The sequence below is a fragment of the Gossypium hirsutum genome, chromosome D13, assembly GCF_007990345.1.
Source record: "Gossypium hirsutum isolate 1008001.06 chromosome D13, Gossypium_hirsutum_v2.1, whole genome shotgun sequence".
Taxonomy (NCBI): Eukaryota; Viridiplantae; Streptophyta; class Magnoliopsida; order Malvales; family Malvaceae; genus Gossypium; species Gossypium hirsutum.
The window spans coordinates 1,324,606-1,350,646 of NC_053449.1; the positions used below are offsets into that span (position 1 = coordinate 1,324,606).

A 26,041-nucleotide genomic window follows, 5' to 3' on the forward strand; every position below is an offset into this window, starting at 1 on the left:
TGGCCGTATCAGAATATGCATTTCTTCGCCCTCGGTTTGAGTTTCCCTCATTTACATGAGCATACGCAGGGCAGCCAAACACTCTTAAACCAGAGTAATCAGCAGGAGAACCAGACCATACTTCCTCAGGAGTCTTCAGCTCAATAGCTGTTGACGGAGATCTGTTAACCAAATAACAAGCAGTATTAACAGCTTCAGCCCAAAATTCTTCACCGAGCCCAGCATTTGATCGCATGCAACGAGCTCGCTCCAAGAGAGTTCTATTCATGCGTTCTGCAACTCCATTTTGTTGTGGTGTTCGACGAACAGTGCGGTGTCTCACTATTCCTTCATTTTTGCAGAACTCATTGAATTCACCTGAGCAAAACTCCAAGCCATTATCCGTCCGGAATCGCTTGATCTTCTTTCCTGTTTGATTTTCGATCAAAGCTTTAAATTGCTTGAAGTTGATGAGAACCTCATACTTGCTCTTCAGAAAATACACCCAAACCTTTCTCGAGTAATCATCGATAAAGGTAAGCAGATATCTGTAACCACCTTTAGAAATTGTCGGAGAAGGCCCCAAAGGTCAGAATGGAAGTAATCCACTGTGCCTTTTGTCTTGTGAATCCCAGTGCTGAACTTTACCCGAGTCTGCTTACCGAAGACGCAGTGCTCACAGAAATTCAACTTTCCTGTACACTGCCCAGACAATAATCCTCGTTTGCTTAGCACCGATAAGCCTCTCTCGCTCATATGCCCGAGCCGCATATGCCATAACTTCGTGGTGTCAGAATCTAGATCATCTGATGATGACACTCCCGCAACACCTGTAACCGAGGAACCATCGAGGAAGTAAAGGCCCCGCTCCAAATTACCACGTATCACAGTCAAGCACCCGAGAATACCTTGAGAACTCCACCTTCAGCAGAGTACCGAAAGCCTTTCTTGTCCAACGTACTCAAAGAGATCAAATTTTTCTTCATTTCTGGAATGTGCCGAACATCAGTTAGAGTTCTAACAATACCGTCAAACATCTTTATACGAACTGTGCAATCCCCATGACTTGACATGCGTGGTCATTTCCCATTAGTACTGAACCAGAATGCTTCTCGTATGTTGAGAATGCATCTTTCGAAGTACTTATATGAAATGTAGCTCCCGTATCAAGAATCCATCTCCCACCAGCGTAAGAGTCGGATACTGCAAGAACGATCTCGGCATCACTTGAAGAATCTGCATCAGCTACATTCGCACGATCATTTTGTTGCTCCTGTGATTCTGATTTCTCCTTCCTTTTCGGACAATCTACCTTCATGTGCCCGTACTTCTTACAGTAGTAGCACTGTATTCTCTTCTTGGACTGCGATCTAGGATGGCTTTTACTTGAACTTCCACCCTTTGCCTTGGATCTTCCTCGAGCAACCAAGCCTTCGCCTTCATTGTTTTCGACCACCTTACCAGTGATTTTCTTCCTCAACTCACTGGAACTTAAGGCATTTTTCACCTCCTCTAGAGTCAGGTCATCACGACCGTACATCATTGTATCAACAAAATTCTCATACGAGGGAGGCAAAGAACACAAAACAATTATTGCTTGGTCCTCATCATCGATTTTGTTATCGATATTATTCAAATCCATGATAATGGAATTGAATTTATCCAGGTGCTGGGAAACAGGTGTACCTTCCTCCATCTTCAGGGCATAGAGTCTTTGCTTGAGGTAGAGCCGGTTCGTCAATGACTTCGTCATGTACTTGCTCTCTAACCGGAGCCACAAACCGGACGCGGTTTTCTCATCCGCTACTTCTCGTAGCACTTCATCTCCTAGACATAGCAGAATAGCACTATGTGCTCTTTCTAGCATGTCATCCTTTTGCTCTTCCGAAAGCGTGCTTGGTAATTTATCTTTACCAGACAATGCTTTTAGCAATCCTTGTTGAACCAGCACTGCCCGCATCTTGATGCGCCATAAACTGAAACTATTTTTCCCGGTAAATTTCTCGACATCATACTTAGTCGATGAAACACTTGTAGCCATAATTTGGAACCTTTGAATGAATGATAATATTTTCTTCCTGATGTGAAAGATCAGACAAAGCTGCAGTCACAGGGCAATTCAGAAAATATTATCACTCCTTCAACTACGCTCTGATACCAATTTGTTGCGGAAAGGATCGATTCGAGAACTCCGATATGACTACAAGTAAATTGACCGGAACGAAAAATAAAGTGAACACAAGGATTTACGTGGTTCGGCTTTAATGCCTACGTCCACGGGCAGAGGCGAAAAGAAATTTCACTATAACAAGATGAAGATTACAAGTGTTTTACACTCAAGACACAACCCGAGAACCTCACAACTCTCAACCCCTATAGAAAACCCGAAAGCTAAAATCCTAGCTTTCAAAGAACAAGCTTTGCTCTCTCTTGGTTTGGGATGATGAATATGGCTAATGAACCTCTCTATTTATAAGAGAGTTCAAGGACATAATTGTCCAAAACTTTGGCAAAGATTTGTGGTTGAAAATGGACACCAACAACCATCCACTAATCCACTACCACCAACAACCCACTACCAACAACAACAATCCACTACCAATTTTAAGCCATTTCTTAACATATATATATATATATATAAATACTCATCTTATATTAAGTGGCATATTTAAGGGAAGACAGGGGCCTTGACTCTCTCAAAAATGAAATTTTACTATTTTAATCCCCTCGTAAATAATAAAATTATAAATTAATATATGGTGAAATTATATTTTGATCCCTCAGAAAGGAAAAAGGAATTCTTTTAACCCTTTAAAAATAATAAAATTATGTTTTGACTTCTCAAAAATTAATAATTAATTTTCAGCTCCTTCTAAGAAAAATTTTAGGTTTGCACCCTGCTTATTATACAAAGTGAAGGAATTAAAATTTTCTTTTCCATACCGATGTGGCAGTGGAATCTATGCTGGAGAGATGTCCATGCAGGGGTGAATTGGGATTTGAAAATTTCAACGGCACGTCGGTTTTTGTCAAAATGCAAGGCGTGCTGAACCCGCCGGCGAAGAACACGAAGTCGATGTTGGTCCTAATGTTAACGACATGGAAAGACAAGGAGCCAGCGCAAGTCCTAACCTCGCAGTCGCCGTTATTACCATATTTCTGGCATTTTTGGCTCTCACAACTTAGGTAGCTCGGATCACTGGTCACATACTTTGCCTGCACCAACCACAATTTCCAACTGCATCTTTTTCTTACGTTTACAATATAGTTGTCTAATATATTTACGATTTTGAAAAAAAAAAATCGAAACCCTAGGCGGTTCAATCATTTAAAAAGAAATTTAAATATTAATGAATAATAATTAGAACCCTATCAATTTCGAAAGTGAGCAATTACACATTAATATTTTTGTCAATGGTACATATCTTTTATTAGTATAATAACAAATTTAGTCATCAAAGTTTACTCATTCTGTCAATTTTATCTTGATTTAATAAATTTAGCTCACTATATTTACATATTCTACCAATTTGATCCTGATTTAACAAAATTAACTCACAAAATTTACATATTTTGTCAACATTTACATAGAATATATAAACCTCGAGGACTAAATTTATTATTGCACCAATAAAATTATGTACAATTGAGAAGAAAAAAGCTAAACCATGATGAATTACCCTTAATTGCTCATTTCTAAAATTAAGAAGAATTAAATTGCTCAAAAACTAAAGAAGTATTTTCATAAAAAATATAGTTACAAAAATATAAGAATAAATGAACCAAATCATAATAAAATAACCCAAATTTTTTTGTTAAAAAATCCTCAATGAATAAAAAAACATGATTTTTCGAGTTTTTAATTATTTTCAATAGATTCAATCAGACAATTCAGTACAACTTTTACAACCATGCATTCACACATATGAATAATATAAACAAATGATGAGCAGAAATACCTTGACAGGATAGTGGCAGAGAAGAGGAAGAATACTTGTGTCACCAGTTTGTAAATAATAAGCCTCACTTCCAAGACAAGTAGTCACACTATATATATACACACCGGTAAAAGTATTATAGAGATTTTTATACTATAAATCAGATTGTATTTTGTTCCTTTTATTCAAAAAGTGGGTAAATTAGTCTCTATATGTTCGATCAAAGAGCAAACTGATCATTCTTATTAAAAATTTTATCTATTTCTACTATTAAAAATATTTTTTAGCTGACAGAATAATTAAATAGTTACACGTGACATACAGGGACTGGTTTTTAACAGTAGAAATGGATGGAATTTAACACAAGGACCAATTTGCTCTTTGGTCTAATGTATAAGGACTAATTTATCTATTTTTTGGGTAGAGAAGACAAAATGCAATTTGACTCTTAGGACAATGACCTCCATGATACTTTTACCATATACACATGAGCAAAACATGAGACTTCAAAAAGAAAAAAAAAAGATTGAAATTTGGGAAGACAATGGAAAAGTGTAAAATTACTTTGAAAATGAAGGTGAGACCATAGCAACCCAATCACCATCCGAAGGTACCAAAACCCCACTAACATTCACAGTGATGAACTGTTCATCAGAGAGGTCACCTTGGGTGGTAACGTTGATTTGGAGATAAGGGTTAAGATCAGGGCATTGAAACAAAGCTCTTCGGTTTAGCACACGAAAATCAGATATCGCGGTGTCGTTGCGGTGAAGGAAGGTGGAATCGGCCACCGATGGCCGCAATTCGAACGAAGAGGAAGGGAAAGCAAGGGAAAGTATGAGTAGGATAAAGGATAGTTTGTTTACATGATGTGTTGTTGCACGTTGTTCCATTGGGAGAAGAAATGGTGCAATTTTGGTGATAGTAAGGTAGACAAATTAAAAAAGATTAATTATAAGACTTTGGGGTTGCTTTATTGTTGATTATCTCAATTTTCTTGCTTTGTTATTGTCATTGGAGAGGTTTGGAAATTTGGATGGAAAAGATACTTAATATTTATATTTTTTTCAATTTGATCCTTATTCATTTTTTTAGTTAAATTTGGTCCTCAACCTTTTAGAAAGAGTTGAATTTGACCATCAACCTTTAAAAAAGAGTCAAATTGCTCTATTTTTAACGAAAATACTGGTTAAAACGTTAAAATTTTTAAACATGCCAGCTCACATGGTAATCCACCTGTATTTCATGTTTTTTTTTTCAAAATTTTCTATAATTTTTAAATTATTTAATGACATAGCATATAACACAATTAGTGTCACGTTAGAATAAAGTACACGTGAACTGCCATGTGAATTACCTTACAAACATTATTAAAAATAACTTTTAGACTGTATTTCCATTTAAAAAAGCGATTCAACTCTTTTTAAAAAATTAATAGTTAAATTTAACTCAAAAGAAAAATAAGGATCAAAATGATAAAATATAAAATTAAAAGCTAAATTTAACAATATTCCTTTTATTTATGAGACAAGACAATATTAGGCATCTGCGAGGAGCATATTTTTACGTGCAGGGAAGAAATAGGTTTCATGACAGAAACATTGTTACGTTGATACTAAAGAGGAGGCTTTCGTTAACTGTCACTTGTTTTGTTGTCCTAATATTCCTTTTATGATTTTCCTTCTTTTTTTTGGCCAAACTATTCCTTGTATAATTTACATTTAGATCCTATTCTTTTATATAATTTCCTTTTAGATCCTATTCCTTATATGGTTTAATTTTCCTTGTTTGTAACCTTTGTTTCCATTCTAGATTTACGTAGAACTCATTGACTTTTGTAATGTTGAGCTGAAAATACTATGGCAAGAGATTGCATTATTTTAAGAAATTAAATAAATTGTTTTTCTAGGAAAATGGAATATAATGATTTTTTTAAACTTTCTATGTCAATAGCTTTTAGTAGAGAATGGGTAGATTTTAAGAAGTAAAATAGGTAACTTTTTGTTACATATCGGATAAAACTAGAATTCTTCATGGGTAATGTTACTTGTTCAGGTCAAAAGACTATTCAGAATTTTAGAGGGTTTGAACGAAAATAAAGTTAAAAAAATAGGTTTGGGCAAAAAATTAAGCTTGTTTAAAATATGAGGCAAGCTCAATCTTGAACATTCAAGGTTTGAGATCGACCTCAACTGTTGCTATGTTTTAAATTTATAATAATATATAATACTGAGAAAGGATTGTATGAAACTGTGATTCCACATCATTTTTATCTCTTTCCAATAGGCGGATAACAAATCAGATTTTTCTTCTTAATTTTTAGCTCTTTTCTCTTGAAAAAATTCAAATCCAATTGAAAATGCTAAAAAATAATTTAAAAAATTCACAGTTTCATATAATCTCTTCTCATATAATACCAGTTCAATGTAAACAATAAAAAAAATTCATATGTATTAAATTATTAAATATTAAAAGAAATATATTTTTAAAAATAATACGGATGGGCCTAAAATAAACTTAGGTTAGTTATTTACAAATACAGATGGGCTTGGACAAAATTTTATGCCCATATTTTTTGTCGAATTGAGCTTGGGTAAATATAAAGTGTTAATATCATGATTAAACCCGACCCAAACCCGAACCAACCTGACCCATGAATACCCCTAGATAAAACTATAATTATGATCTATTTGGGTAGTTTTTTTAGGACAAGTTATTAAAGGTGGAGCTTTCCTGTATTGAATATTCAAGTTTGAGATTCACCATATGCAATTAAATATGTGGGTTTCCAAATATCTCCATGAGTTATGGCATATGTGAGTTTTAGTACTGTTAATTAATTTACAATTTATTTGTGTTATAATAATTTAATTCTACATTTAAAATATACACCAACATGCATATTTGTATATATATTGTACTTATAAACCAAACAGTAGTTTTGCTAAAGAGTTGGTGATTTTTCATTTTTCATTTTTGAAAATAAAGAATTCTTAAATATGTCTATTATATGAACATTTAATTTGTAATTAATGTGTGGCTAAAATTCTTGAAATTATAAATGTATTTTGTTTTGTTGTGTTATGTGCTCATCAATTGAAGTTTGACAGTGGTTATGGGGTGGCCCAAAACCAAAGATTACACCATTTTCATAAGAGGGTCACTTTAACCCTAACATGAATTTCATTGCATACCCTCTTTTTATCACTTAGAATTGGACTTATTTTGAAGGGTTTATGCCCACATCAACCAAAGAGTGAATGCTGGGGAAGTCATTGCCTTTCCTATTAAATTGTTGGCAAAACTCTAGTCTCTTGAACAAAATTATCTCCATGGTTGTTTTAATCGGACCAATCAGATTGATTGGACTGGCTAGATTGAAAACTGATTGGAATATTAGTTCAGAAAAAAATATTAAACTGATTGATTTGGGTACCAGTACAAACCAGTTAAATCAATTAAAACACCTGTTGAACTAGACAATTAAATCAATTGAACTGAATTTTTTAAACATATTTTATTTAACCGAGTCCGATTTTCAAAATTCTAATTATCACCCTTTTGAGAAAGTGCTCATATTGGTGGTTTAAATCCCATCATTCTCCATCCCAATCTTCAATACTATATTCGTAAAAAAGTACTCATATTATATATAGATTGGTATAATTTTAACATAAATTTTCTTTTTGCTCACATTATTATGTAACATTCTCCTTGCAATTTAGATTTTGACAATATTAAGCAAAAGTTGAGGTCTTGGGATGTTAATGTTTTAGGTTGGATTACATTTTGCGTAAGTTATATGTGAGTTGTCTTTAAATTTATTCTGATTTAAAATGTAAAGTTTAATCAATTAAAAAAATTATCAAAATATTTATAACTAAAAAAAACTTCAGTAAATTTACAAAAAATAACTAACAAAATTAAAGGAAAAATCATGCTTGAATCCAATAGCATAAACACATACCCAATAGAGAAACATTCTCAAAACAAGACACCCTTAAAAGCATCCCCACACAAACCATAAGTCAAATGAAACACCATATGTTTTACTATTTATTATATATTATTTTTAAGTATACATATTATTCTAAATACATTATTTTCATGTGCATATGCATGTGATAGAGTTTCTAGTTATTATTACTTATGTAACTTTTCATTAGAATACTATCTACTCCTTTTTTATTTAAAAATATTAGTATTTTTTAAAATGTAAATTTTATTATGAAATATCACTTTTTTTGTCAAAATCAGAGTATTCGCCACCGTTAGTAGTGGCTAATCCCCTCGTCACAGGTGCTTTTTGAAGAGATAAATGATTGGTCATAAATTGTGTTCCATTCTCATGGGTGAAAATTGAACCTCCGACCTTATAATTAGACAATGAGCAACCACCACCCCACATGGCTAAAATTTATATCACTATCAACATGTAAAGCTAATAAAATATGGTGGAGTTGAACTGAATTTTAGAGGAAACTTTTGTTATATTCCAAGTTATAACTTATCGAAGAAAACACCATTGAAAGGATGCTTAGCCCCAAAAAGTACAAAATGTAGAGTCTTGAAAGCATCCCCACATAAATTACATCGTAAAAATCGATTGCCCATTCAAGACAATAAGCTAATATTTTTATCGTCCAAAATGACATTTTTGTTTTTCTTTCCAATTAAGATACATGTTATAATGCATATGTATATATATAAAACCGAAAATGTCAAATCAACATTTTATATATCTAAATTTTAAATGAAAATTTAAAAAAATGAAATGTTTCCGCATATTTCTTAAAAAGAAAAACTAAAAATAACGTAAAGTGAAGTGAGAACAATAAAACTTGCGTAAAAGCTTTGAAAATCAACTCGAACAAAATTAATTTTTTTAATGTGGAACAGATGAAGACATATGTAATATATATATATATATATATAAAGTGTGTGTAGCATAAGTTTTCTCTTTCAAAGATTAGATGATATCTAAACCTTGAAAACATCCATCATTTCATGTTTTTTCTACATTGGATATAATGTGGTTTTGTTTGATTCTAACTACTCCCCTCCTACTCCCATAAGAATACAAACCAAAATACATACGAGGAAGAAGGGGAATACATATATTAATGTTTGAAATCTGATTCTGTATTCATAAAATATTAAAGAAAAAAAATCAGATTTAGTCCATATTCTCTAAATAGATTATTTTAAGTTTTTATATTTTTCGAATTTTGAAATTTAAGTCTTAATGCAAATCTTAATGCAAATGACAATTGTTAATTTATTAATTAAATTTTTAGTGAGTAATGAAAATAACAAGCTGGCATGACATTGCACATATGATAATATTTTTGCCGCATTAGATTTTGAAAATAACAGAACTTACCTAAATGAATTTAACAATTATCGTTCGGTAAATTTTAAAAAATATAAGAACTAAAAAATACAAAAAAAGAGAGAAGAAATTACCACTTATACTTAAATGCATATTAAATTAATTTAATCGAAAATTAATAGTTTATACAATGTAATAAATACTATTTAAAAATCGATTTTTTTTTCATGTGTAAAATCAATATGAATACAATTGTATATTTATAAAGGGTTAATATACTATTTGGTACCTAAGTTTGTTCAAGTTGATTCTTGAGTATCATTTTGTCCCAATTAAGTACTTGAGTTTGACTTTATTGTTCAATTTGATACCTAAGCTTTTTTTTTTGTCTCTGTTAAGTACCTATATTTTTTTTCGTTAGAGTATACATGCCAAACATTCATTTGGCCACATGATGTCATTTGGATTGGAAACCAAATTAAACATTGAAGTCAAATTTAGTACCTTCAGGTACTGAATCGAGACAAAAAAACATTCAAGTACTAAATTAAAGATTGAAGCCAAACTTAAGTACCAAATGGTGTTGTTTTAACCCATTGTATTGAGTGTCAAAAAGTCTATCCAAAGAATGTATATTGGGGAGAGCATCTGATTTTTTTGGTCTGTTCGGTCAGTTTTTTCAAACTTAATTGATCATAATCTACAAAAATCGACCCGATCAAATTAGAGCTCAAGAACCGATGTAACTGAACCAACTTTAAGTCGATCAGTGCAATCGGTGAACTGACCTTATTGGGTTATTTGTAATTGGATTTTTTTATCAAACCGACTTAACTAACCATAAATTACATAAACCAATCCAACCGAAGTAACCAAATCAACTTTTGGTTGGTCAATTCAACTGATTAACCTACTTAATTGGGTTATTTTAAATATATTTTAAATAATTAAAAAAATTAAATTAAGTTGATCTTTTAGTCAGATTAATTTGAAAATTCAAAAACTAATAATCGACCGAAATAACTAATAAAACAAAACCCAAAACCTAAAAACCATCCGAATTACCTAAACTAAAATCGATTAAGGGTCAATTTAGCATTGCTTCTCAGAATCACTTTTGGGACAAAAAATTCTTTTGAGCTTTTCAAATGTACTTTTAAGAAAAGCAAAAGCCAAAAATTTTAACTTTTATTCAAAAATATTTTTGAGAAACAACGCTAAACTAAACTGGTCCTAAAACAAATTAGTTAGTTTAATCAGTTTAAACCGAAAAAGCTCTCCCAAGTTGAAAAGAGCAAAGACATAAAATTGCTGGCCACTACCACAACCGCCACAGCTAAGACCATAAAAACAAAGGACAAAAAGAATAAGAACAAAATGAGAAGAAATAAAATAAAGGAAAGTGGGCATCACATTGTCCACTAAGAAGATTGAGCTAATCTAAGTACATGATGTGGTAAATCACTAAGCCATGATTATGTGGCATAATTTGTATCCTTTATTACATTCTAAACCAACAATTTTATTACCTTTTTTCTTTCTTTCTTTTTTGAAGATAACAAGGAATAATGCAAAGATATTCCAACACAAACCCCAAAGACCAACACCATCCTTAAATTAATTAAAATTTTAAAAATATGCTTTTTGGGTTTTTTTGGCTTTTCTTAGAACTTGCGTGTCTCTTTGTCTTAATGCAAGAAGAAAAAGCCCCAAGTGGATATTGCTAAGCTTTTGGGTTTGGAAAAGAGAACAAATAGAGTTGATTTGGAGGCACATGTAGATTTGGACAAGGGCTTTGCATTTCCCACTATCACCCACTAAGCAACAACTAAGGTTGTTGTTTTGTTTTGGTAGGGCATGTTTGGATTTGTGTTGTGTTTGAGTATGATACCATTTTTGGCCCCCTTTTAATCCTCTATCCACCTCACATCTTTACAAAAACAAAGCAACTTGTGAGGTTTTCAGAATTCGACTGGTCCATCAGATTATCGAATTTTGGTTTAATTTATTCAATCAGTTTGATTAGTTATTTGGTTCAATTGAATAAATTATTAAATACCACAAAAGTTTTTATTTTAAAATATATTAAAAATAGAAAAAACCAGTTCAATTAGTTTTTGTAACCCAATTTAGGGACTGATTCTAGGCCAATATCTTGATCGTATCTGATTCTGAAAACAGGGTTAGTAAGAAGATTCATTCTATGTTTAAAATATTTTGTATTTATATAAATAGTAATATATTAATCATTTTTATTTTATATAAATTTTGATATATTCGTGTATTTTATTTTTATTTTTGGGTTAAATAATGACATTAGTCCTTAAACTATGCGTAAGTAATGGGTTTAGTTCCTATACTCTAATTTGATCAATTTTAGCCCTTGTACTTTTTGAATTTTGAATTCTGCTATTAATCTTACACTATGCGTAAAGTTGTATATTTAGTCCATGTTTTCCAATCGGATCATTCTTGCTCCTTATATGAATTTCAAAATTTCAGTTTTGATACAAACAACAACTAAATCCATTAACTAACTTTTTTTTTGTAATATGTAAAAAAATAGGCTAACACGACATTACACATGTAATAATATATGTGACACATTAAAATTTGAAAATGACAAAAGTCAATGAATTTAACAACTACCATTTAGTCATGACCGTAATTTCAAAATTCGAAAAAGTGAAAAAACTAAAATTGTCTAAATTAAAATATAAAGACTAAATATGCAATTTATGGCATAATTTAAATAAGAGAGAGGGGGGAGATTATCTTAATGATTTAGTATGTGTTCCAAGAAATTCCATTTTCTTTTGAACCCTCCAAAAAAGACAAACAAAAACAATGAAGACAAAAACAGCCTCTTGTGGGTGTGGCCAAAGAAGTCGTGAAAAAGTCCTTCAAGACAAATAGCTTTAAATCCAACTGACTCATTCTCCAACTAAAACCTTACACCACTAAACCAAACCCCCTTGCCTTTTTAGTAACCAAACTGTTCTACGTTTCAATGGTCTTGTTCTCCAAATTTCCTTAAAAGGGTCTTCAAAGATTTTCATGAATTTCAACACCCATTTCCCAGTTTTAATCCATTCCTCCTTTTGAGCACTTCTTTTCCTCAGGTAATTTAATTCCCTCTCTCAGAGTTCCCCATATATATATATTCCTGCTTAATTTAGTACTGTTTCTGCAAATTTCAAGTTTGAATTGATTGATTTGGGATCAAAATTGTTTAGATATAAGCTTAGTTTAATTGTTGAAAATGGCAGGAATGGTTCCAGAGGGACAATCTTTTGTAACTTCGTCACCCTTACAGTTCATCCCTTGGATGTCATTTTCACCTGGTTTAGGATCCCCATTTCCATGGCTGAGGGAGCTCAAATCAGAAGAAAGGGGTTTATATTTGATCCATCTTCTCGTCTCGTGTGCGAACCACGTCGCTGCCGGTAGTCTCGAGAATGCGAATATCGGGTTAGAACAAATATCCCATCTTGCCTCGACTGATGGAGATACGATGCAGAGAATTGCTGCTTACTTCAATGAAGCACTTGCTTATAGGATGCTTAAAGCATGGCCGGGTCTTTGCAAAGCGTTGAATTCGACTAAAATCTCATTAGTATCGGAGGAAATTCATGTTCAGAAACTGTTCTTTGAGTTATGTCCTTTTTTGAAGCTTGCATATGTTATCACAAATCAAGCTATTGTAGAAGCTATGGAAGGGGAGAAAATGGTGCATATTATTGATTTTAATTGCTTTGAGCCTGCACAATGGATTAATCTTTTTCAAACTTTTAATGCTAGACCAGAAGGGCCACCTCATTTGAGAATTACAGGTCTGCATGAACAAAAAGAAGTGTTAGATCATATGGCACGTCGATTGACCGAAGAAGCCCAAAAATGGGACATTCCGTTTCAGTTTAATCCGGTTGTTTGTAAGTTAGAGAATCTTGATCTCGAAAGTTTGCGTGTTAAGACCGGTGAAGCTCTTGCGGTTAGTTCCGTCCTTCAGCTTCATTCACTCTTGGTTACGGATGATGAGATGCATAAATGGAAAGTTAACTCTCCATCCATGTCTAAGACCGATCGGTCACACAGAGTCTTGCAGATGAACCAACGTACTTTAGGTGAATGGCTTAAGAAAGAGCCGGTCCATGCATATAGCCCCAGTTCAGACTTGGCATCACCATCACCGTTGTCCCCGCTCTCTCTAGCACCAGCACCGAAAATGGGGAGCTTTCTAACCGCTCTTCGTGCGTTGTCACCAAAACTTATAGTCATAACCGAGCAGGAATCCAACAATAGTGGCTCTACTTTAATGGAGAGGGTAATGGAAGCATTGAATTTCTATGCTGCCCTCTTCGATTGCTTAGAGTCCACGGTATCAAGAGCACCGTTAGAACGAAAAAAGGTCGAGAAGATGCTTTTCGGAGAGGAAATCAAGAATATTATAGCTTGTGAAGGTGTCGAGAGAAAGGAGAGACACGAGAAGCTCGAGAAATGGATTCTGAGACTTGAGTTGGCCGGTTTCGGTAGAGTACCTTTAAGCTACCATGGCATGCTGCAGGCAGGTAGATTGTTGCAGACCAATAATTATGATGGTTATAAAATCAAAGAAGAGAATGGATGTTTGGTTATTTGTTGGCAAGAAAGACCTCTATATTCAATTTCAGCATGGAGGTTTAGGCCTTATGATTAATATTTTTAGCTTTTTACCCATTTTTGTGTGTGCGCGCGCTTGTTTCTGTAAACAATTTCATGTTTTTTCTTTCTCTGTAATCTCATAGTCTTCTTATGAAAAGTTCCACTAAAGTTCAAGCATATATAAGTCTCATTTCCTTGACAGATAAAGTTGTAACATTAAAGTCTCGGTCCGTGAAACAAGTAGACATCTATTTCACAAGCACCTATAGCATAAATTATTCAATAGTGTACAACAGAAACATTATATTCAACTATAGCGTCTCCTTTCTGGTTAGACCAAACTGTTTTAGCCAAAGCATAGCCTCGAGCAAACCGGAAAATTCCAGTACCTCCGACAACCGGCATTTCCCTAACATCATGAAAAATTTCATTCCTTCCAAGGATGCTAAGTGCACTCCCATTGTAAGTTCCTTCAAAGAAAGCGAAATTCATGACCATAAGCAATCCGACATCATGTTGAGAAGCGAAAGCGTAAATCCCTTGAGCTCTCCCAACGAGTTTCGAACTCGACTTGGGTTTTTCAGTCAATGGATCATCTGCCATGAAAGTGATACCAAATAAACCACCTGCTGACCTGTTATGTGGCTTGATGATTTGCATGGCTGTTGGGTGTTTGCCACTTATAGTGTCATGGAAATAGAAATGGAGATGGGTCATTTTCTCCATGCGTTTTGTGGATGTTACAATGGATTGAATCGAGAATTCTCCATTGATTGTAATGAAGAAAGGTGAGAAGAGGGTGAAGATGATGAGGAAAGTTTGAGAAGCAAAGGAAGCCATTTTTGGATCAGATTTCAGCTGCAATGGAATAGTGATTAGCTTCCCAAAGTGGGTATTTATAAGGTAATGAAAACTTGTGTTTCTTTTCCTATTTTGGGAAAATTAAGCACAAAAAGAAGCAAAATAATGCAAAGGTCAATTTCTATTATTAGTCCTTGTATTATTTTTAAGTAGCGGATTTGGTTCATGTACTCTAATTTGGTCCGTTTAATCCTATTCTTTCTTAAATTTGAAATTTTAATCTTAACAAAAATGGTAGCAATTGAATCTTTTAGGTTATATTCTACTTGGTTAAAATATGTCATAAGTTCTTATACTCTTTGAAAATTTATAATTTAGTCCATGTACTTTTATTTCCAATAATTTAATCACTTTACTTTTTAGATTTCAAAATCAAGTCTAATTGTTAATACTGTTATTTTTTCCGTTAAATTTATTGGGGTGACATTTTGAAAAGAAAAAAAAAACCTTGATAGCCATGTAACTAAAAAAATGGCGAACCTAAATTTAACAAAAAAAAGTTTAAAATCTGAAAAGTAAAGGGACTAAATTCTCTTGAAAATAAAAAGTAGATGTATTAAATTTCAAATTTTTGAAGAGTATAGGGATTTATGACATGTTTTAATCATTCACTATTAGTCTCGTACTATGCTAACAACGTAAGTTGTGGATTTAGTTCATTTTCTTGAATTTTATCATTTATAATCTTTATACCTTACATTAAATATATGAAAAAATGTTTGCAATATAAAATTTTAAAAAGGCATAATGACTTTTTTGGCCCCCAACTTTACAAAAAAGTTATTTTAGCCCTCCTTTTAACCCTTGAACTTGCATTTTTTGTCAAATCACCCAAAAATGGATGGATAAGTTAACATTTGTTAATTTTGTTAACGTGATATACACGTTGATTGCCACATAGATGACATTTTGACATTTAATTATTTTTTTTAATTTTAAAAATATGTTTTATATTTTTTAATAATGTTAATGATTTTTCATTTTTAAAAATAGTTTTTATAAATTTTTTGAACTTTTAAATTTTTAAAAATTAATTAAATACTGACGTGTTATCCATGTGTATGCAACACCAACAAAGTTAAAAAAGCATTAAAATGTGTATTTATTTTGGGGTGATTTGACAAAAAATGTAAATTTAAGGGCTAAAAAAGGCGGAAAATTAAATGGAGGGCTAAAATGACTATTATTTATAAAGTTAGAAGATAAAATAAGTCATTATACCTTTTAAAAATAACAAGATTTGACCCGTTAAATTTAACTTTTACCGTTTGTATCAAAGCTGAAATTTCAAATTTTTAAAAATATAATAACTAAAATAATCAAATTAAATTACCTTATGCAGAATTTGACCTAACATCAAGAAAGATGTACTTGATCTTAATTAAACAATCATATAAGAAATTATGTATGGAATGAACTGAATTGTTTCGCTTCAATCAAATACGGAGCTTTCTAGCATATTATTTCATATATAATTTAAATTTACGGTTCAATCACTTTTCGGGTTCAATTTTTTTTATCTAAATTAATCTCTAAATTTAGCAATTATTCCCACATTAGGGTCTGGATTTTTTTTATTATCTAAGTTTGCTTTGAACTTAACAATTTTTTCCACATTAGAGCTTGAACTTTTTTGTCTAGGTTAATCCTTAAAAATCCTAAAGTTCAGGCTTTAATGTGAGAACAATTATCACGTTCATGCCCTAATATGAGAGTAATTGTCAAATTCTAGGCCTAATTTGGACAAAAAAAAGGTTCAAGCCCCATGTGGAAACAATTACCTAGTCTAGACCCCAATATAAGAACAATTACCAAGTTTAAAGCTTAACTTAAACTAAAACCAAATTCAAACCCCAATATAAAAAAATGTGTAAAATTCAAGCATTTAACCCATATTTGATGTTAATTTAATTACTTGTAAACTTTTATGTGTTATATAATTTTCTACTTTTTGTTTCTTCATAGTGAAAGGCTAGTAATCATGTATGCACATACACAGCCTTTCCAAAGCACGCTTGCTTCCTTTACAAACAACGGCCTCACACTGTCACCAATCCACAGCAGCTTTCCTTTACTTTTCTCCCACGTTTCCGAGTTGGCTGCACAAGTTTGCTTTTGCTCATAATCATGTATGTGCTGTCCTAATATTTTAGTATACTTGGTTTTACATATAAATTTCAACACACCTTTATATGTGTTCTTCTATGTGCGTATGTTTTATAAATGTATCATGTTTAATATTATTAAGTTTTAATGTAACAATCAAAATGTTGTTGTTATTCAACTTTTGTATGATTATATTGTAATTAGGTGCTACAATATGAATGAATCAGGCATAATTATAGCATAGAACAGTTTTTTAGATTTTAGTTTGAAAATGTTCTTCAAGAGGTTGGCATATTATGGTCCTTTGTACCCGAACATCAAGGACAGACACATGGTCGAAAAAACCCTTAATTATTAGTCTGTAGGATTTGGCAATGGAAGTAATGATAGTGCTGAGAGCCATTGGTAAGGTTTTTTTAGGTATCTGGTGAAGTTCATTCAGAGTAATTGTAGTGATCGATCATCTAAGCTCGATCGTTGGAGAGACTTGGGGCTGCTTTGGGTGTTATCGTGTAAGGGCCTTGTCACTTAGACTTTAGGAATAGAATGACAAGAAAAGCTAAGGGAGGTTTGAATTGAGGGATGTGTCAATTTGTTACACAAGGTGGTGTGGCTTCGCCATTTGGCTCGAGTCAAGATAGAAGATGAGTTTTCGTTTCCCACAACCTGGATGCTCCTTTCTTCTAAGCGCTATGCTTATGCTCTTGCTATGGATGTTAAGGGTGTTAAGTAATTTGAGCAAAATAGGTATGGATAAGCTTTACGAATTGATGAGCTACTAATAGTAAATCAGTTTTTAAGGTTCTGCTATGAAAGAGAAGTCTGAATGGCGTACTACCAAATGATTTGCCCTACTATAAGGAACATTCTGATTTGCCATTGTGGCCTAGTCCCATAAATGGATGATTGATATGTTGTAAGAATCCTTTAGCTAGGATGATGTTCAGGGAAGTCCCAATAGAATGTCATGTAAGCTTAGCGTAAATCTCTAGACCTTCAATTGTTGGTGAATAAGGTGGCTCAAATGAGGCTTTAAAGGAATACCCTGGTAAGTTTGTGACAGTTTGCCCAATCGTTGCTGACATTATGTTCTTGAATTTGTTACTCTTTTTACTGAAAGTATTGTTTTGCCTTTAGAGAGTGCTTGCTTCTTGGCGGTTGTAAACCGAGTGTTGTCCTAGAGAACACAGTTTTAAAGATGTTTTGGTTGCTCATGCTGAGAGGCTACAATCCGAGGTTAATAAGAGGAGAAGGCATTTCTCTAGTGGTGGAAAAAGGGATCAAAGGGAAGAATTTCCCTTGGTTTCTCATACGGAAGCACTAGCTCCTCCAACCCCACCAAGTATGGCCTTTCCAAGAGGATTGGGCTTGCACACCCTCTCTCTTTGTTGTTTTTTTATTTATGAGTAACAAAGAGAAATAGGTCGTAACTGAGGGTTACGAGGGTATTGTCAATGATTTTGGAGTTCACCCACATATTGATGAATAATTCTATCATCAAGTAGATTTATTCTCATATTACCGCGAAATTTAGACACAAGAGAATATTCCAATGTCATTGCATTCTACGTAACATCTCCTTATTTGGATCTGATTTCAAAAATAAATACCTTAATTTCAACGGGACAAAAAATTTAACGATGCAGTAAATCTTTCAGAACTCGGCACCCATGAATACAAGGCATAATTAGGAGGCAAGGGCCTTGGGCCTTGGCCCTCTTTGGTAAATGGGAAAAATATCTCTTGAACCCTCTCAAATATTAAATCATTCCAATTGAGCCTTTAGTTCTTAATTGAATGGAAAAAAATTACTTTTGGCCCCTCCAAAAAATTAATAATACAATCTAATCCTTTTTAACTTTGGCCCATTCAAAGCTTTTAGCTTTGGCCTCTACAAAATTCCATAATTTTATCTTTACTTCTTAAGTAAAATTTTTTTTATTTCATCTCTACATGAAAATGGAGTTAACCTTCTAAAAAAACGTATTCTGAAAAATAACTTCTCAAAAATATAAATTTCATAGATTAAGGATTTTATTAATATTTTTTAAAATATTATAGTTTTCAATATATTTTAATGATTTGATTATTATTATAATTATTTGGATATACATGATATTATATCATTATACGTAATTAATTTTAGTTTTTTTTTCTCAAGAAAAGAGAAGGGGAAAAACCTAGGATTTTACATGAAATTACTTGGATTTTTATAAGAAAAACTTGAGTTTTTATGGGAAAACTAATTTATCTTTTTCATTTTTAGGTAATTTGACAAATAACGCAAGTTTGAGGATTAAAAGATGTAAAGAAAAATTTACATTGTTGGCTAAAATAACATTTTTTGTAAAGTTTGAGGGCCAAATAAATCATTATGCATTTAATAAACTAAATAACCGATTTGGCTATAATAATTGATTCAATCGAAATTGGGAAATCTGAGGTAAAAGTATTGTGGAAGCTCCTGTAGTACGAATCTATTCAAAGAATGAGCAAATTAATCCTTATGTGTTAGATCAAAGAGCAAATTTTTCATTTTATTAAAAAATTCATTCATATCTACTATATATCATGATGATATAGAAGTAGATGTTACATGTACACATATGTATCTACTTAATCGAGTTGATATTTTTAATTAATCAAGTAGACAGGTCCTATTTTATTAATTTTTAATATTTTTATAAATCAAATAATTATTAAAAAAGTTAAATATTTACTTTTAGTATTTTTATTTTTTTTAATAATTGCTGATGGTACACTTGACACACCACGTGTTATTATCGGATTGTTTCCTTAATCACGTTTAGCATTATCGCTAAAAATTGATAGAAATTTTAATAGAAAAACTATTTTACTCTTTCATTTAATATATATTAATTAATTTACCCTTTTTTTAATAAAAATATTTGGAAATTAATTTGAAAAAAAAATTATATTTGGAAATTTTTTGATTTTATTTTACACGTGAAAAGTCCTTTCCTTGATCTCCCTCTTCATTTGTTACTGTCTCCACCATAACCATCACAATGCCCAGCCACCACCATCACCACCGCTCTACTCCGCTGCTGTCCGCCACGGCAGCTTCCTCCTCTTCCTCCCAATCCTTCGTCTCTAAGCTCCTGCTCCTCTTAACACTCCTCCCTCTCTCTTTAGCTGCCTTAGCTTTCGTCCTCCAGTGGCGCGGAGGGGGTGTATCCGATCCCACCATCGCCACATCCGCCGCCTATTCCCGATGGGCACCACGTGGGTCCCACCACGAGATCTTCCCTGGCATGGAGACTTTCTCATCTCTCTCTCCCAAATCGCATTCTTCTTCGGATTGCATCAATCTCGGTCGTACCTCTTCTCATTCTCTCCCTTACTATGGGGACTGGAAATTTGGTTTTGAAGCTAATTTAAAGCCAAAGGTAACCCTCCCCCCTTTTTGTGGATGATCTGAACTTTGCTTTTATGGTGATCTATTTTGTTGGCTGTACTTTTTTTTACAAAAAAAGTCAAAATGTTATCTTGGTTCTGGTAATTAATATTTGATGGATATTGCTTAACTGCTGTAGTTTCAGCTTGAGATCTTGTTATATGGGATTAGATCCGTACCGTTTTCTGGACTTTAGATCAAAACAATAGTATTGTTTTTACCCATAGATTCATTATGTTTGGAAGACCTAAATCAAGTCCATACCTTGTTTCTTTTAGCTGATTTTTCCTCTATAGGCAACTGAAGTGATTGTTTATGAGACTCAGCAATTTTGCTTTTGAAATGGCAGATTTGTATTACAACAAGTACATCAGCTGGCTTGGAGCAGATTTTACCATGGATGTTTTATCATAGAGTTCTTGGTGTCACAAACTTTTTCCTCTTTGTGGAAGGGCATGCTGCTTCTCCTAATGTTTCTAAAGTTTTGGAGTCTCTTCCCGTGAGTTTACAAAGTCTTTGGCCTCCTCTGAATTAGTTTTACTCTGCTTTTTTTTTCATATATAAGTAGAACTATTCCACTTGATTTAGCAGTGGTTGTTGTTGGTCTGAATTGCTTATAGAATGTGTTATGATTTTACCCTTCAGGGAGTAAAAGTTGTATACAGAACAAAAGAGCTTGAGGAGCAGCAGGCTAAAAGGTCAATTAGCTTTTTCCCTTCTATGACTGAAATACATCTCATAGATTCTAAAGCTTAAGTGAGAGCATGGTTGTCTTGTCTCAATATTTCTTCCTGTTAGCTATAATGTGGAGGTTGCTGCTAATAAATTGTCTTTGTTTTGACTTTATTTGATACTTTCTTTCATTATATTTTTGTGCATGCATTTGTGTTTACTTCATTCTGTTTCTTTTCCATTTCTCTAGGGACAATTCCCTTTCTCTGTTCTTTATTTTACCATCAGAGTTTGTTTACTTGATTTTATTCTTTTCCATTTTTCTGTGGTTATCAGCCGGATCTGGAATGAAACATGGTTGTCGAGTTTCTTTTACAAGCCTTGCAATTATGAACTATTTGTGAAGCAGTCTCTCAATATGGAAATGGCCATTGTCATGGCAAGGGTATGCTCTATGAACAATTCTATTTCCATGAATGGAAATGTTTTGTTGATTGTAATTATTAGCACAGTAGTCTCGGCTCTTGAGCTTATTCTGATAAGTTCTTTCCCTTTTGCTTTCTGAAATATAAGGATGCTGGAATGGAGTGGATACTGCATCTTGATACTGATGAGCTAATACACCCAGCTGGTGCAAGTGAATATTCTTTGAGGCAGTTGCTACTTAATGTACCTAGCAATGTTGATATGGTCATATTTCCTAACTATGTAAGTGGCAGTATATAGATTAATGAGAAAAGTTATCAATAAGGGAGCTTGGAACTGGCGGTTATGATTTGATATCTTGTTTTTCATTTAGATTGCTGGTCTCTGATGTTTGATAGTGGAATTTTTCTTTCTTTTTGTTTAGGAGAGCAGCGTTGAACGAGATGATATCAAGGATCCTTTTACTGAGGTAAATTGTCACTTGTCCTCTTTTGTTGTTTTCATTAGTTCAGTAAATTGAATGGCTGAAGTTAAGATTTGGAGTTTCATAAGTGGCTTACGTTTCTTTTCATACAACAGGTGTCAATGTTCAAGAAGAACTATGACCATCTACCAAAGGACACATACTTTGGCATGTATAAAGAATCAACTCGTGGTAATCCAAATTATTTCTTGACTTATGGGAATGGGAAAGCAGCTGCCCGCATTCAGGATCATCTTCGTCCAAATGGTGCTCACAGATGGCACAATTATATGAAAACCCCAAAGTATGATGACTCTCTGTACTCTGAGAAAATCATGGTCAGATAACCTGACCAAAAATGCACATATCTCATAAATTCTTATACTTGCATATAGCATGAAGGATGGGGAAGGTAGTGTTTGGGGCCTTGGTGTTGGGGGATGGGGCCAGCTTGTTCATTGGCAATGAGAGCATTTTTATGTTGGCATCTTATCATGGATAAGCATATCTTAATTGAAACTGTGTAACTTGTGAGAATGTAACTGCTTATATTTGTATAATTTTCGGTGTGCATACAAATGGCTCTGAACATAACTATTTTTTCCTTCAAGTGAAATCAAATTGGAGGAGGCTGCTGTTCTACACTACACATATGCCAAATTTTCGGACCTTACATCTAGACGTGACCGGTGTGGCTGCAAGCCTACCAAGGATGATGTCAAGAGATGCTTCATGTTGGAATTTGATAGAGCTGTAAGTTTGGTACCTTCTATTATTTTTGTATTTTTGTATATATACACTCTTGATAGCTTTACTACTGCTATTTATGAGTTGTGGCAAGTATTAGAATATGGGAAATGCAGTAAGCCTCAGGACATATGAACTAGATGTTTACCATTGAAATAAGAACTTTTGGTCATGATATCCATATTTGTTTTCTTCTTTGAGAAATTTGGAGAGCCTAAAATAAAAGGAAAGACTATTATAGACATGGATCTAGGTTGCTAGAAGCATTGAAGATCAGTTTAATAATTAACATTGATAAAACGGGGAGCAATATTAGGAGTGATGCTTGATAGGGTCCCAAGCGATTCATAAGGCAATATTTTGATGCATCTGTTATGGTAATGTTCCTCTGAGGTAGTGGACAGCCAAGTAGTTAGCATTATATGACTTGAGTGAGCACCATTTTGGTTCTTGATTTAATGGAATCCTGAGTTGCCCAGTTGTTTCCTTTTTTCCCTTGTTCTTAGAGCATGGACTGGTAAAAGAACCATGGAAGCCCTTGTATTAGGAGTCAGATTGCATTTTGCCGCTTTGACTTAAAAAATGGGCAAATTAGCCCCTGTACGTTAGAACGAAGAGCAAACTAGTCATTTTTGTTAAAAATTTCAACCATTTTTTCTGTTAAAAATTGTCATTGCTGACAGAATAACTAGACAGTTACACGTGACGTGCCACATGTACCTCATTCTGACATACAGTGACCAATTTTTAACAGTAAAAATGGATGAAATTGTTAAAAGGAGGATCAATTTGCTCTTTGATCTAATGTACAGGGACTAATTTACCCAACTCCTAGTACAAAGGCCTCCATGGTACTTTTACCAGCATGGACCAGATGTTTTGGGGTGAATTTGTGGTTTATGTCATTATATGGTTAGACTGCTCTTCTGATGTATAATCGTGCTTGGTATTATTGCTTGTTTTGGATATCAATTCCTTCTAACTGTTATTTGATTATCTAATGTTAGTGTTATTTGTTGCAGGCATTTATAATTGCTTCAACACAAACAGAGGAAGAGATGCTTAACTGGTATATGATCCAATTGAGGGTCTTTTTCTTTTTAATTGTCCTTTTCGACTTGTATATGGTGTGTGGATGTGCTGATGTTGAAATATATTGGCTTTGGTTATTGTAGGTATCGTGAACGTGTCGTGTGGGGTGACAAAGACCTAAGGCTTAAACTCTTGAGAAAGGGGATTTTAACTCGCATATATGCTCCAATGGTAAGGCCAATTATTCGACATTTGTGAAAATTATATATGACATGAAACCAAAACTGCCTTTATAAGCATTCATATGTAGATTTCAGTTTGAAATGATGTATGCGTTGTGAGACTAGGAACTTGTCTATTTAGCTACTTGAGTGGATTAATTGTTGGCGAAAGTATGTATCAGGTCTCTCTATTATAGGAACTAGTTCAAAGTAGTCTCTATTTAAATGGATCAATTTAGTTCTTGTCCTAGTAAAAAGAATCAAATAAGTCCAAATTTTAACAGAATTACCATTTATTGTTTTGAAAATGACATGAACTTTTTTTTTCCATTTGCAGTTGAACTCCAAATAAAATATTTCATTTGCTTAACTATAAAAGCTTCAAAAATATTGACTCTGTTAAATAGTAAATGACATTTTTTAAACAGTAAATGTTGAAATCTGCTAAAATTTGGCTTTATTTGATTCTTAGTACAGGACTAAATTGATCCATTTAAAAGTATAGGGACTAATTTGAACCAGTCCCTATAATAGAGGGACCTGTCAAATACTTTCACCATTAATTGTCTAGGAACTGTGTGGAATTTACGATCTTCAGATTCTCTTTACAGTTCAAAATATGTTTTCAATTTGTTTTTGCTCTTTGATTATGTTTTCAAATTTCCCATCCCTGGCTGTTCCTCTTCTCTTCCTATTAATGCTCTCTTGCTATCTCAGGCCATAATCCAGGGGCTAAGAGAGTCCGGTGTCTTCAGCTCTGTTATTGCTAACGCCCCCACTACTATTTCAAAGGACAAGTTTTTAGCATCCATTGATAGTAGTAACTCATCAAGAGTCGTTTCCCCCACGACTCACACTTCAAGAAAGATTGGTAGAAGCAGACAGCAACAAACATCTGCTAGGAAGGTGCTGGAAGTTGAAACTAATGCAGCTGATGAAGCAGCAGCTGTTCCGCCATTGTCACCCCCTGCATGGACAATGACGACCTTCGAGCAATGATGGAGTGGCTGATTTCGATGCCTCTTTACAATCTCTTCCTTTGGACGGTTTATTATATCTTTTGCTTCAAACGCAAGGAATCACTGACACAAGCAAAAGAGCAGGTACGCAATGTCTTGTTTGTTGTGTATAGTTATAGTTCTACAGATTTCTGCTCTGCCATTGAATGTTTGAAGCGAGAATTGGTAGCAAAATATACTGTAATTCATGATATTGTTGTTTTGACTGATACTACAGAATTACAAGTCATTTATAATAATATATATAAATAGATTTCAGCTTCTTAAGACTTGAGTCATGGTCATGAAATTATAACAATGACTCATTATAATTTATAAAATTATAACCAATACTTGAAATTATAATAAAAAGTTAATTGCACCAGACATCCCAAAACTGTGATTATTCTTTGAACTTCAAAACATTTTAAACTGTGATTACTATAATTTATTTGGATTCTCAGATGATGATACTTTAATAAACGATGCAGACTTTGATTCAAACATAATGAGTGAATATTCCATTCTTGGGATGATTTTGATGATCAAGATGTTCATCTTCATGATTTTTTATGGTGTGAATGAGATGCAAGATGATCATAACAATAATTTAGAATTAAGCCCAATTAAAAGAATGCGATTCTCAAGCATTGATGAATTTTTCTACTTTTGTCAAGTGCATGTCAAGTTGAAGGGATCATTGTGTAAAAACAATTATGCTTTGTTTAGCTTTGTGATAAAGGTGACAAATCTAATGATGGAGCAAGAAAATTTCTTGTCTTGCAAGAGTCAATTTTGTATTAGATGGTGATGGTACGACATAATCCTAAACAAGACAGACATTGGTTAATGAGATGATGTGTGATTAAGCTGTTAACACACTATCTACTTATAAACTAAAAGAAAAAAACATTTTTTTTACATAGTAAAATTTGGGTCAACTTACTTGAGTTCCGACCTAATTAAATTAGTTCTTCTACTATTAAATAGACTAATTTAATCAATATACTATTAAAAAGAATTAATAATGTCAAATTAGAATATAGTTAACATTTATTGTATAAAAAATGTCATTTTCTGTTTCATAGAGTTAATATTTCTGAAGTTTTTATGGTTCTTTAAATGAAGTCTTTTGTTTGGAATTAAATTGTAATTGAAGAAAAAAATTTTAAGATATTTTTTATATGGTAAATGTTAAATCTGTTAT

The 26,041-nt window shown here is 33.0% G+C and overlaps 4 protein-coding genes across 5 annotated transcripts; 2 read left to right on the plus strand and 2 right to left on the minus strand.

The window, feature by feature from the left end:
- Window positions 1–2,721: 2,721 nt before the first annotated feature.
- LOC121225535 (uncharacterized) lies at window positions 2,722–4,926 on the minus strand. Its single transcript, XM_041109878.1, has 3 exons — window positions 4,482–4,926; window positions 3,939–4,026; window positions 2,722–3,195 (listed from the first exon to the last, which is right to left on the minus strand). Exons 1-3 carry the CDS (start codon window positions 4,808–4,810, stop codon window positions 2,902–2,904), a joined length of 711 nt encoding a protein of 236 aa, XP_040965812.1. The 5' UTR covers window positions 4,811–4,926; the 3' UTR covers window positions 2,722–2,901.
- A 7,253-nt stretch (window positions 4,927–12,179) lies between these two features.
- Window positions 12,180–14,067, plus strand: LOC107918543 (scarecrow-like protein 3). Of its 2 annotated transcripts, XM_016848121.2 has the most exons (2): window positions 12,180–12,371; window positions 12,519–14,067. In XM_016848121.2, exon 2 carries the CDS (start codon window positions 12,521–12,523, stop codon window positions 13,943–13,945), a length of 1,425 nt encoding a protein of 474 aa, XP_016703610.2. In that variant the 5' UTR covers window positions 12,180–12,371; window positions 12,519–12,520; the 3' UTR covers window positions 13,946–14,067. The 2 variants fall into 2 exon arrangements, with proteins under 2 accessions (XP_016703610.2, XP_016703609.2); XM_016848120.2 differs by lacking the exon at window positions 12,180–12,371 and having other exon boundaries at window positions 12,512–14,067.
- On the minus strand, window positions 14,055–14,768 carry LOC107918544 (dirigent protein 22). The gene has a single exon (XM_016848122.2). The coding sequence runs from the start codon at window positions 14,728–14,730 to the stop codon at window positions 14,170–14,172; it is 561 nt and encodes a 186-aa protein (XP_016703611.1). The 5' UTR covers window positions 14,731–14,768; the 3' UTR covers window positions 14,055–14,169.
- A 5,027-nt stretch (window positions 14,769–19,795) lies between these two features.
- Window positions 19,796–25,122, plus strand: LOC107920338 (glycosyltransferase-like KOBITO 1). The gene is made up of 11 exons (XM_016850001.2): window positions 19,796–20,267; window positions 20,625–20,774; window positions 20,921–20,973; window positions 21,284–21,392; window positions 21,521–21,655; window positions 21,798–21,842; window positions 21,953–22,140; window positions 22,448–22,589; window positions 23,606–23,652; window positions 23,759–23,846; window positions 24,554–25,122. The coding sequence occupies exons 1-11, from the start codon at window positions 19,887–19,889 to the stop codon at window positions 24,833–24,835; spliced, it is 1,620 nt and encodes a 539-aa protein (XP_016705490.2). The 5' UTR covers window positions 19,796–19,886; the 3' UTR covers window positions 24,836–25,122.
- The last annotated feature ends 919 nt before the right edge of the window (window positions 25,123–26,041 follow it).

Excerpts from the sequence above, each read along its gene's own strand:
- LOC121225535 (XM_041109878.1), bottom strand. The coding sequence starts at position 4,810 with ATGGAACAACGTGCAACAACACATCATGTAAACAAACTATCCTTTATC. Across the intron at positions 4,027-4,481 it reads GTCTCACCTTCATTTTCAAA|TGTGACTACTTGTCTTGGAA; the intron begins GTAATTTTACAC and ends GTATATATATAG. Across the intron at positions 3,196-3,938 it reads TCTGCCACTATCCTGTCAAG|GCAAAGTATGTGACCAGTGA; the intron begins GTATTTCTGCTC and ends TGGTTGGTGCAG.
- LOC107918543 (XM_016848120.2), top strand. The coding sequence starts at position 12,512 with ATGGCAGGAATGGTTCCAGAGGGACAATCTTTTGTAACTTCGTCACCC.
- LOC107920338 (XM_016850001.2), top strand. The coding sequence starts at position 19,887 with ATGCCCAGCCACCACCATCACCACCGCTCTACTCCGCTGCTGTCCGCC. Across the intron at positions 20,268-20,624 it reads AAGCTAATTTAAAGCCAAAG|ATTTGTATTACAACAAGTAC; the intron begins GTAACCCTCCCC and ends TTGAAATGGCAG. Across the intron at positions 23,847-24,553 it reads CTCGCATATATGCTCCAATG|GCCATAATCCAGGGGCTAAG; the intron begins GTAAGGCCAATT and ends TTGCTATCTCAG.
- LOC107918544 (XM_016848122.2), bottom strand. The coding sequence starts at position 14,730 with ATGGCTTCCTTTGCTTCTCAAACTTTCCTCATCATCTTCACCCTCTTC.